The following is a 12417-nucleotide window of genomic DNA, read 5'->3' as shown; positions in this document are numbered from 1 at the left end:
GGCGAGGTGACGGGCGCCTGTAGTCCCAGCTACTCGGGAGGCTGAGGCAGGAGAATGGCGTGAACCCGGGAGGCGGAGCTTGCAGTGAGCTGAGATCCGGCCACTGCACTTCAGCCTGGGCGACAGAGCAAGACTCCGTCTCAAAAAAAAAAAAAAAGAAAGAAAATAGAAGGGAGAGTTTAGGAGTCCATCCTCACCGAAATTTTCTGCTATGTCATCTTGGTACAGAGTTCAATCTAATGAAAACATTGTCACAAATTGATCAAAACCACCAGGAAAGCAGACAAGAGCATGCTCAATTTCTATAGTTTTTCTTTTTTGTTGTCATAATATTGCATGATACAAGTGAGTATTAAAGGAAAATTAACTTTCAGTTGACATATTGAAAAACATTATACTTAAAGAAGATCTTAAACAGCCAACTCAAACTATTGTACATGGACTTCTGAATAAGTTGGGAGTTTTTTGTTTTGTTTTGTTCGAGACAGTGTCTCATTCTGGTTGCCCAGGCTGGAGTACAGTGGCATGATCACAGCTCACTGCAGCCTTGACCTCCTGGGCTCAAGCGATCTTCCCACCTCAGCCTCCTGAGCAGCTGGGACTAAGGCATGCACCACCATGCCTAGCTAATTTTTACTTTTTATTTTTGTAGAGACAAGGTCTCCCTGTGTTGTTCACCCTGGTCTTGAACTCCTGGGCTCAAGTGATCCTCCCACCCCAGCCTCCCAAAGTGTTGGGATCACAGGTGTGAGCCATGCACCCGATGGGATTTAATGAGTTTCTTTTTTTTTTTTTCAGGTAAATATTAATGAGTTTCAAAAGCAGAATATGATGCCTAACACTGGCGATCTTCGTACTAATCCACAATATTCAGTAAATCTCAGTTGGAAGAGAGAAGAAAAGCTGAATTCTCTGTTTTCATGACAATTAAATTAAATATAAATTACTAGATGCCCAATTTCAGTGACATAACAGCCTTCTCATCCCACTCCCCTTCTATAATTCTGAAGATTTGGTGTGGAATGAGGTAAGTCAGCCAAAATTTGCTTATAAACATACTTTATTGTACATATAGAGTGGATACTGAGAATGATCAAGTAAATGGAATTTTGAACAGGTAAAGAGGAAACAAAGAATTAAGGTATCCCTGTGGAATAGTGCAAGATAGGAGTGCCCCACCCATAGTGTTATCTACAATAGGTACTCAAGGGAAAGGACCCCAAGGAGTTAGACTAAAAATGTATGACCAGCACAATTCTATGATCAAACTCTACCTCTCTACTTCCAGCCAGGCATCTCAACAATCAAGTTCTATTTAAATCATTCACTCGTGTCTTCCTTTAGTCATGATGAAATAATGAGAATATCATAAGGAACAGAAGGCAATGCATTGGTCACGCCCCTTGGAGAGGCTGGTGGGATGTATCCGGATTAATCCTTACTGGGGGTGCTATTTTCCTGCATAGTCTTCTTTATCCAGTCAACATAGTTCTGTACCCGTGTGTAGAGCCCATAGGTCCCACACTGGGGTCCCCAGGACACCAGGCCAGCTACATAGAATTTGGTCTTGTCATTGGGATCCTGTACAGCAAAGGCCCCACCACTGTCCCCTTTACAGCTATCCATGCCCTTCTCTCCTCCAGCACAGATCATGTTAGGAGTGAAAACATAGGCCCCTGCATCTGCTTTGGGGTTTTCCACTTTCACTTCTCTACACTTTCTTAAAGGAGCTACAGGTAACCTTGCCGCTTTGAGGCGAAGAGCGCGATCTCTCTTCTCTGTTCGGCCCCAGCCTGCGATCAGTCCCAGGTCCCCATCCATGAGGTTGTAGTCAGAAGAGGTGCCTGGTAGGCAGATGGGGGCGACGGTGGGTCCCATTTTCACTGGGTCTTTCAGCTGCACCAGTGCAATGTCATTATCAAAATTTGTTCGTGCTTCTGGGACTTCCAGCAGCTTCCATCCCGGATGAATAAACACACGCTCAGAAGTCAGCATCTTGGATTTTGCCAGCCGTGAGGTCTGCACTGAGGTGGACCCAACATACATTGTTGGCTCCTGGTTTCCCTCCACAACATGAGCTGCCGTCAGCACCCAGTACTCATCAATGAGCGCTCCACCAGCCCACGGGTTGTCAAAGAAGACTTGCCAGGGGAAGTTTTTAATATCTGCATCGGATCCGCCAATTATCCTCTGTTTTCCTTCAAAAGGTTCTCTGGGGACTCCACAGACTAGGAAGGAATAAAAAAAACACGGGGAAGGAGCAAGAAATGATACTGGCTTCCTGCAAATCCTCCAACCACTCAAAGAATTTTACCTGCTAGGTTACAGGGTTCTCTAGTACAAAATGGTCAACCCTATTTGGTCAACAAGCTCAATACCTGACCCACCCTGGTCTTACCTAAACACCCCGCTTTGCCGATGTCATAGCAGGCTCATGGCAGAGCTCAGTTAACCAGAGGCAGTGTGTGAATCACTGAGTCCAGATGCACTGGTGCCTCACGCTATCCACAGTGTGACTCACAGCCCCTCTGGAGGCAGGGGTCCCCCTTGCACCTCCCAACTCGTCATGTGAGGCCAGCGCCCAAACAAGAGCCAGTGCTGGAAACCCTTTTCTCACACAGATGGTGGAGGAGGGAAGCTTTCTGCCTTCCTCAGATGCCCAGATCAAACTTTAATCGCCTGCTTTACTGGAGTTCTAGTTGCACCTGAGTCCCTCCTAGTAAACCACAGGTCAGCCTAGGAAGTAGAGAGGGGTTCCTTCTTTGGCCTCGACCTGTCACTCCCTGTGACTGGTGCCATTACCATTCAGTTATACTAATAACTGAATTCAAGTGAAGCTGCTTACCTAAATCCCTTGCTAGACAGCCTGGAGGGACTCCAAGTTGAGCACAACAGGCTTTGGACTTAGACAAACCTGGGCTCAAAGCCGGCCTTCACAACTTTCTAACTCTGCAAACTTGCACCCACCCATTGACTGGTCAAATAAGACTAATGACACCTAGCTCACGGGGCTGTTACAAGGACATGAATGAGATAATAAACACAACAAATAAACTTGGTCTTTCGTTCTCAGTAACAACGAGGATGGTCTTCATCCTACTGGATTTGCCCCAGCCTTCTGCTACCCAACTTTGATCTTCCTCGTTACTTGAATTCCTTGATATCTTGCTGCCATATAAACTTTTAATATAATAACTAGGTTATTTAACTAGTCTTGTTTCCGAATGTTGATTACTCACTCTCAGTTTTCAGGCCCTGTTTTTAGCAGTTCTGTATCTTCTTGTTGCAGCTACATTACCAGACACCAACTGTCGCTGGCTGACGCTTATATTTCCTTGCAGTCGGCCTGGCTTCAGTGTAGCTGAGGAGGTTCCCCACAGCCCCGACAGCCCACAGCACAGTGCTACTGCCACCTCACTGAGCTGGACTCTGGCAGGCCACTGTTCAGTCCTTTCCCAAGAGGGTTACAGCTGCTTTCAGAAGGTGACTCCCATTCACCCATGCCTATCATCTCTCCCCAAGCCTTGGCCCTCCTTACCTGGAACGCATTTCGGCAGCTCTGGGCTCAGCGCCTCATTCACCCAGCTCCCATTACTAGCACAGTGATACTGCCCTGGAATAGCACAGAGAACACAGGCCACACTCACTACCGTATCTTCCCTCCCTCTTCCATTCCCCCACAGCCCGCCCCATCCCTTCAGAGCCTCAGCTCCTCTGGGATTCAAGTAGTAAATCAGATTAAATCAGCCAGAAAAAAAATATCTTCCTCCAAACAATCCCTCAGGCCTCTAGCCCGCCAGGGGAGACAAAGGGAACATCTCCAAAGCAGAAGGAAAGAAGGCATTGAGAAACTGGGAAAATAAATACAAAGCAATGCAGAGAATGTATAGTGTCCCATCCAGCCCTTCATCTAGCACAACCAAAGCCTCTACATCAAGAAAGCCAGTCAGTGTAGCTTGCTGTCTTGAAGCGGGAGGCATTGCTCCTGTGGGTTTTACATGAAATAACTGGTCCAAAGGTGGGTAATCCCATGAAATGGATGTTGTAGGGGAATTCCTGCAGCAGCTGTGAAGCTGAGCTGGTGACCTCTATGATTCCCTGTGACTGGTGCTGCCCTGAGCGTGCCCTGCTCCATATGAAAACTGTATCTTTGGATGAAGCCAAGGGGATGAACACTGTCTGTCCTATCGCCTTCATTTGTCTCCAAACTCTCTCCGGCACAGACAGATTATGCTATTCACCCTCCAAAACCTTCTCACTCTCTCTCTTCTCCAGTAGAAGAAACCTACCATTTCCTCCATTTTCCATGTAGTAATACGGCTCCTCACAAGTATAGCGGGTGACAGAACCAAACAAAGTGCTCTCTGGGTCTTCAACTTTACCATTCTCAATGGATTCAGGAATGCCACAGTCCACAGCTACCAGACGAAGGAAGGAGAGCGATGGTCAGGACAGCCACTTCCTCCAAGGAGGAGTCATGGGGCCGGTTTCATCCTCACTGCTTCCCCACCCCATATCCACAGGCACACCTGGGATGAACCTCCCCACACCAGCCTCTCTGTGGCCATCCTCCCCAACTGGCAATTCTCAGGTCTCTGGCCCACTGAGATGCCAACTCAGATGGCCCCGTGAAAGCCGTAGTGAAGAGCCTGGTTCTCAGCGATTGGTAAAGGCCCAGTGGAAGCCACAAATGCACCCACATGGGGCTATTAACTCGACCTATCCCATAGCCCCTTTCTTGGAAAAAAACTTGCCAATCTAGTTGGCCTGGGAACAGATTCGGGGCTGGACTAGAAAAGCCTCCATGACTGGCTTCCCTTCAAAAACCCAACCCACTCCCTCACATGCCTAAGAGGAAACCATGCATCTGAATTTGGATGTGCTGATCTTTCCATTCTCTCTGAGAGAAAAAGAAAGACTTCCACTTTGAAGAGACACGTACGTTGACATTTCAGTTTGGAATTACTCCACTTTCCATTGCTTTGACAAGTCGAATGGAAAGATGTTGCACCAACACGTCCCTGGAGAATAACAAACATCACCACTTATTTCTGAAGAGAAATATGGGAAACCAAAATCAAAACTGGAATTGATCTCTGGCCTTGGATCAATGAGGAGTCCTCACCACAAGAAGCTTGGGAACGTCTTAGCAGACTGACCCAAAGCACCCAGGAGATGAGGCTGACAGACAGCTCTGCCCCAACGTGTCAACTCCCCTTCCCCAAGAAGACTGAAGGCAGAGAGAGAATGCCAAGCTGGCCAGGGAGCTCCATGACTCACAAGGGAGAACTACAGATCTTAAGCTGTCGTGTTTATGGGAAAGGCGTTATACCTTGATCACACACTTACGTTGGTAAACAACTGGACAATTTCAGTCTGCTCATCCTGATCTGGGGTCAGGGATTGGGGAGAAGCCAAGATGGTACTTTACCTCCACAACTTCAAACCCATCCAGACAGGTTATCCGCACCACATCTCTAAACACATATTTTGCCTTCGCAGGCTCCCAAACAGAAGTGGGAGTTTCTTCTTTAGGACAGGGCATTGCTTGAAAGAACAGAAGTTGGGGCAAGAAAAAAACGTTACTAAATAGTTGAAGACTCTCATTCTATTTACATCATTCTCACACTTTCTAAAATCATCCAGTTGTCCTCATTCCTGATGCTTAACATTCCAATACAGCAGATGTCTAAAATCATATGGCATTACCAACTAACCACCCCCAAGCTGTCTGCACTCTCAGGTCTAGTTAAAGGATTACTAGAGGTTGAGGCATTCCTAGCAACCATTGACTGGTTTAGATTTTCCTGAGGAAGTGAATAATCTCAGGATACTATCAGAACAACAATCTATCTGTTTTTTAAATTATTGTTGCTTTGTTTTTGTTTTGTTTTAGAGACAAGGTTTTGCTCTGTTGCCCAGAGTGGACTCAGACTCCTACTTCCTGGGATCAAGGGATCCTCCTGCCTCAGCCTCCCCTAGTAGCTGAGATCACAGGTACTTCCATTGTGCCTGGATCATCTACCTGCTTTGATCCCACATTGTTTGGGGACTTTGGTATCACCAACCAAAGAGGGTCTTCTAGGTTACTCACGATCTCCATGGTAGCGAAGTTTCCAGCCCTTGTTTTGCCCTGTTAGATCAGTTTGGAAGATGATATCAAGAACATTACTCTTGGTTTCAATATTTAGTGGCCCAGGGAATCCACGACCGCAGTAAGGACCAAATTGCTGATCTCCTGCAACAAACTGAACGAAATGATGAAATCAGAAGAGGGAAAGAACTAAAGGAAAGAGGTAAAATTGGAAGATGGGAGATAAAAATAAGAGAGGCATTGAATGTCACATAAAATAAGAAGGAAAATAAGGGTCAGGAGAAAAGATAATTTTATCTTTAGGCTGAGTGCAGTGGCTCACACCTATAATCCCAGCACTTTGTGAGGCCGAGGTGGGAGCATTGCTTGAGGTCGGGAGTTTCAGGCCAACCTGAGCAACATAGCAAAACCCCATCTCTGTAAATAAATAAATAAATAAATAACAATAAAAATATTAGCTGGGTATGGTGGCTCATGCCTGTGGGCCTAGCTACTCAGGAGGCTGAGGTGGGAGGCTTGCTTGAGTCCAAGAGGTCAAGGCTACAGTGAGCCGTGCTTGCACCACTGCACTCCAGCTTGAGCAATAGAGCAAGACCCTGTCTCAAAAAAAATTTTTCTTTCTTTTCAGAGAGAGATCTCTTTGTGTAAGTTGAGGGTGGGGGTATTAATCAACCGTCACGCACAACTAAACTGTCAAGGCAGTTTCCCTCTGAGTCAGCTGGTTCCACATCAAAATCTTCTCTCCGCACAGTCACCACCACTTGGAACCCTTTCTCCAGCCGGATCTGGTATTCACACCTTGAGTTCTCTGGATATGGTTTGGGATAATTGGGACTTGCAATCTCCCCAATCAGTGCAGTGAATACATCCCCACTGCAATTAACTAAGAGAGAAAAAGTGAAAGGGAGAATCAAATACGGCGTCAAGCAAAGGAATTCCTGCACTATTCTATGATTCCTTCTCTCAGAAACTGACAGTCCTCCATTCAAACTAACCTGAGATCCCCGCCCTAACTGGAGGGATGCAGCAATTACACATGCAGTAGATATCAGCAGGAACACCCAAGTCCTATTAGGTTTCCATCACTTTGCTTAGGATAGAGCCTTTCCTGGTTATGAACAGCCCCCAGTAGACTCTTTACAGACATCTATCTCTTTTCTCCAATTAACTAACTTTACCCTGTAGTCTTATCTTCCTCCCTTCTTGTGGCTTCATCTCAGCTTATGAGTAACTAAGAATAGATGCCAATACTGAGTGATATAATGGACTCTGTGGACTCAGTGTGGGGGAGGTTGAAACGGGGGCGAGAAAACTGCACATTGGGTGTAGTGTACACTGCTCGGGTAACAGGTACAATAAAATCTCAGAATTGACCACTAAAGAACTCATCCATGTAACCAAGAATCACCAGTACCCCCAAAACTACTGAAATTCTTAAAAATAATAAATAAATAAATAAATAAATAAATAAACAAACAAAAAAATAAGTAAATTTTAAAATAAAAAAGGAATAAATGCCAAATGAAGGCTGGGCCTAACAGAAGTTGGAAGGGTGGACAAAGCCCTTTCTAGGGCCTCAGCCATTCCAAATCCCAGGGAACATGCAACCCTCTTAACACCAAGCTCACCTCCACAATTCTTCATGTCATCATGGAGGAAATATTCCGGGGGGCAGGAGCAGAAGTAACCACCAATGAAATTGTTGCAGAAGTGGCTACAAGGGGCATCTACAAAATCTGTGCATTCATTTATGTCTACAAAGAGTAGAGAGAGGCTGAGGTCAAGAACAAACACCAAGAAGGCAGAATGAGGTTAAACCTAAAACCATAAGGGTAAGAAAAAGTAGGAAAGGCCTGTTGCTTAAAGATCCCTCAAGGGATCGCATGTCAGGCCGGTATTATTCTATATTACTCCCCTGACATATGGTTCCAGAGTTGAACCCTACCACTACACAGCTATAAGGGAGCTCGTGTGTGCGTGTGTGTGTGTGTGTGTGTGTGTATGTGACATAGCCTCACTCTCTCACCCAGGCTGGAGTGCAGTGGTGCGATCTCGGCTCACTGCAACCTCCACCTCCCAGGTTCAAGCAAGTCTCATGCCTCCACCTCCTGAGGAGCTGGGAACACAAGCACGCACCACAAACCTGGTTAATATTTTGTATTTTTAATAGATACAGGATTTCACCATGTTGGCGAGGCTGGTCTTTAACTCCTGGCCTCCAGTAATCCACCCGCCTCAGCCTCCCAAAGTGCTGGGATTACAGGCATGAGCCACCACGCCTGGCCTAGGGAGCTCTTAATGTCAGAGATCCTTGACTTTTCTCATGTACAGAGCGTTTCAGCTCCAGGGATGACGCTCTGCAAGGTAAACATCATGATGATGCCTTCTGCAGGGAGGAATCAGTACATTCATTGCTTTATATGATGTTGGTCCTTCTATCAAATCTAAACAATAGTTTGGCTTTATGAGATGTCCTAGCTTCATTTTAACCTGGAGAGAGATACAGAAGTACCCAGAATTTGAAGGTTTGAATGCCATATATTGAATGGGTTTAAATACTACACATTCCTCATGTGATTCTTGGCAAGTTATTAACTTTCCTAGTCCTTATTTTCTTCATCTTTATATGGAGCAAATAACACCTACCTTGAAGGGTGAAAGTGATGATTGTGTTAAAATAGGAAAAATCCCCGGCACATACCCAGTTTACAGTGGCTCTCAATAAATTACTGTGTATTATGTAATATGTGTTATTACCATTATCATCGTCACCACTAAGATGTGATCATGCATTTGAATTTCATAAAAGTGATTTATGGAGGGACCCAGGCCAAGTCAACACTTTTTGTATGAATTACAAACAGAATCCTCATTCAACGTGTTGCTCAGTGGATTTCTCACTTCTAATCTTTTAGCTGGGTCAATAAGGCACATGCAGAAGGGTGAGCCTTACCTGTGGCGACATAGTATGCAGCAAACCCCGTAAAACGCTCTTCATTGGAAAAGTCTGACTTAAAGATCACCTGGAGTTTGTTGTATGGGACTTGGAACTCTTCCACAATTGGAGAGTGGGGATTGTTACTGGTCCTCTGTCCACAGAGCCTCCCTTCTTCAATGTCTCCTGACATTATCTAAGAGAAGAGTCAACAGCAACAATAAAAAAGCTAGGAAAGGGTAATATTTTGGTATGGAGGTAAGAGAAGGGACAGAGAGAGTAGAACATTTATGCCCCTAGGACTTGACTTCAGTTCACTGTGAGTACAGGTGGCTCTCCCTCCCACATCCTTATTCTACTACCTCAGCCCTGGTCTTCTCTCTCTATTCTTTTTGTGCTTATAACATACCTGCACTGAGTCATACGCACAGTTCTCTGACAGCTCTATGTCCAGATGGGTGAAGTAGAGGTGAATCCCATACCCTTCAGGAACTTCTATGTCCCAAGATTTCTCTACCTCACTGGGGTATGCCTGAGGATAGTTAGGGGACAGGATCTCCCCATACATGGTAGGCTCAGCATAAACCCATGCCAAAAGGCAAAACAGGATAATGCACCTGAAAAAAAAGAGGCATAGATTGGCGGGTGACCCAGGCACTAGTAGCCTAGGACAGAAAGCGCTATTTGTCAGAGGCAGAAGGGGGAAGAAGATAGAGGTAGTCAGTCGGTCGGCCATGGGGGAGAATCTTAGGTCGGAATAAAGAAAAGTCCCAGGTCAAACCAAAACCCAGGCTTCAGATAAGAGCCCCCCCTTTTTTTTTTTCTTTTCAGACAGGGTCTCACTCTGTCGCCCAGGCTGGAGTGCAGTGGTGCGATCTCAGCTCACTGCAGCCTTGACCTCCTGCGCTCAAGTGATTTTACTACCTCAGCCTTTTGAGTAGCTGGGACCACAGATGACACCCACCACACTGGGCTCTTTTTTTTTTTTTTTTTTTTTAATAGAGACAGGGTCTCCTTATGTTGCCCAGGCTGCTCTCAAAGTCCTGGGCTCAAGCAATGCTCCTGCCTCAGTCTCCTAAAGTGCTGGGATTATAGGTGTGAGCCATCATGCCTGGCCCATGAGCACTTTTCTTGAGAAGATGAAGGGAATAGAGTCTGTGTAACCTCTGGAGACCCTTGATGACTTACCACATCTCTGGCGATTCGTCCGCCCTGGTGAGCTGCCTGTCTCTTGGTCCTGGCTTTCTGGACCTCGGGACTTTGGAGCCTAAGGGGTGGCAGGCCTGGCTGTATTTGTCTGACAAACACAGGCACCTTCTTTGGTGGTGTGGCGTCACCTGGGGCTCAGTGTCACCTTCAAAGGGATAACACACAGGTTAAACAGAGCCATATCACCAACATCGCCGCATGGCACCGGGCCCCTCACACCCTCCTTAGTTCAACTTCAACTAACTTTCTAGACTATAACTAAATTGTATCCTTTCCTCCTTGCTTCTCTGGACTTTCTCCTAATTTTTCTCCAAAGGGATCGAGTACTTTCTCCCAGTTTTCTTCTTCCTCTGTTGTCCTCCACCAGCCCCACCCCGACGGTATCAGTCTCTCTCCTGCCCTCAAGAACAATCCTCCCATTTCCACTCGGGTTTTCAGCAGTCTTCGCGCATCATGACCATCCATCTAGGACAGCCCCTCTTCTTTAACCATGATTTCCTTATCTCCTCAAGCAGCCCCGTCTGCTGTTTATCATTGCGTGCATCTCCGTTGATGCTCCCAACGCCCACGGATGGACGCAGGAGCTTCTTTCACTAGGGGAAGTCAGGGGCCTTGGAACAAGCAGTCTGGGAAGGAAGTGCTGCCCCACTGAGACAGGGTTGCGTGAGGAAGGAGAAAAGGGACAGCCAAATGACAAGGAACATAAACACTTCCTACATTCGTTTTCCAGAGTTTCTTTGGGGTTTGTCCCTGCTGCCACCCCCACTCCCCTGCCAACTTACTGAAAATATAAGCTATCTCCCCACAGTTCCTAGTAAAGTCTTGCTAAAATTGCTTTAACCCTGAAAACAGTGGTAGGTAAGGGGGTGAAGTAGGGGTGGATGGGGTGAGCCTAAGAGAAATAGGTTGCCTATATTCTGCTTTTTTTTTTATGCTGCCTTTGTGAGCCCTCTATCACTGCCCCAAGCCCTCCTACGTGAAGTTCTCTGCCTTTCTTTCTTCCTGCATCAAAGCTCTGCTCGTCGTTTGTAAGGATTTTACCTTCAGAAGCTGGTAGGAGCAAGTGGGCCAGTCCCCTGTCTCCTGCCAGTGGGCATGCTGGGCAACCCCTCCGGCCCCCGGGGACAGCGGCACAGGGCCTTGACGCTCCCTCTGCAGGAACCTCCGGTCAGCCTCCCTGTCCAGGTTCTGTTCCTAAGAGTGTGCATGTCTGAAATTCCCTGATCTAAACAGAGGGGGCTGGGAGACCATGACATAGGGAAAGAGTAACTCAGCCTTGATCTTGGAGCTCCCTCTGCTTTTGAAACAAGGATAGCATCCTCCTCCCAGGCCTGAGAGGCCTCTATCCAGGGCTCCAAGCGGGAAAGGAGGAATGGGGAATTTCACCGATTGCTTAATGCTATTTTTCAGCCAAAGGGCGTGTTTCTGAGTTTTCGGGGAAGTCAGGTGATTTGTGGGAAAAGGCGGGGATTGGTACCAGGGGAAAAAACCAAACCCAGAAAGCCCAGCCCTCCAAATGTGTGTGAATCATGAATTAAGGGAAAGTAGTTATCAGAAATGCAAGTCATCTCTGCTTTAAAGCAAATGTAATGGTTGATAATGACTTACACCGAGACCCAAGGTGGTATGGCGTGAGGCTTCCTCTTCATAACATCCCTCCACATCCCTTCCAAACATCAAAATTCTACCCCCCAACTGAACCCCTTTTCAGATCCAATCCAGAGTCCCTTATCTATAACCCTTGGAGCCAGCTGTGTTTTGAAATTTTATAGATTTTTTTAAGGCTATGTAGTCCATGGGCCCAGTATTAGGTAATATCTCCTCCTCTCCCTCCCTTTATGGACCAGGATAACCCCCTATTAACAAACATTAAGATTTCTGCAGCTAAACAGATTGATCTGATGGTAAGTGGATAACTAAAGATGACAAATTCCATCAGTTCGGGTCAGGTTTTGCTGCCAAATTGAGTTTTAGTCCCAAACTTGGAAACAAACAAACAAAAAACAATAGCCAGGTGTTGTGACACACACCTGTAGTCCCAGCTACTCAGGAGGCTGAGGCACGAGGATCACTTGTGTCAGGGAGGTCGAGGCTGCAGAGGGCACCATTGTACTCCAGCCTGGGCAACAGAATGAGATCCCATTACAAAAAAAAAAAAAAGAGAGAGAGAGAGACTTTG

At 46.3% G+C, this 12417-nt stretch overlaps 1 protein-coding gene across 1 annotated transcript; it reads right to left on the bottom strand.

The window, feature by feature from the left end:
* Nucleotides 1-1042: 1042 nt before the first annotated feature.
* On the bottom strand, nucleotides 1043-11636 carry C1S (complement C1s). The gene is made up of 12 exons (XM_050747552.1): nucleotides 11280-11636; nucleotides 10218-10383; nucleotides 9439-9646; nucleotides 9048-9225; nucleotides 7723-7848; nucleotides 6778-6977; nucleotides 6095-6248; nucleotides 5432-5547; nucleotides 4943-5021; nucleotides 4290-4418; nucleotides 3539-3613; nucleotides 1043-2228 (listed from the first exon to the last, which is right to left on the bottom strand). The coding sequence occupies exons 2-12, from the start codon at nucleotides 10220-10222 to the stop codon at nucleotides 1432-1434; spliced, it is 2067 nt and encodes a 688-aa protein (XP_050603509.1). The 5' UTR covers nucleotides 10223-10383; nucleotides 11280-11636; the 3' UTR covers nucleotides 1043-1431.
* Nucleotides 11637-12417: the final 781 nt, after the last annotated feature.

The sequence above is a fragment of the Macaca thibetana genome, chromosome 11 (genome assembly GCF_024542745.1).
Source record: "Macaca thibetana thibetana isolate TM-01 chromosome 11, ASM2454274v1, whole genome shotgun sequence".
Taxonomy (NCBI): Eukaryota; Metazoa; Chordata; class Mammalia; order Primates; family Cercopithecidae; genus Macaca; species Macaca thibetana.
The sequence above is the reverse complement of the archived record's forward strand: the minus strand, read 5'-3'. Positions and strand labels throughout refer to the sequence as shown.

What these genes read in the sequence shown, in the direction of transcription:
- C1S (XM_050747552.1), bottom strand. An exon ending in GTGCGTATGACTCAGTGCAG is followed by an intron (nt 9,226 to 9,438) that starts GTATGTTATAAG and finishes CTCTTCTCTTAG; the next exon opens with ATAATGTCAGGAGACATTGA. An exon ending in ACTTCGCTACCATGGAGATC is followed by an intron (nt 5,548 to 6,094) that starts GTGAGTAACCTA and finishes TGTTCTTTCAAG; the next exon opens with CAATGCCCTGTCCTAAAGAA.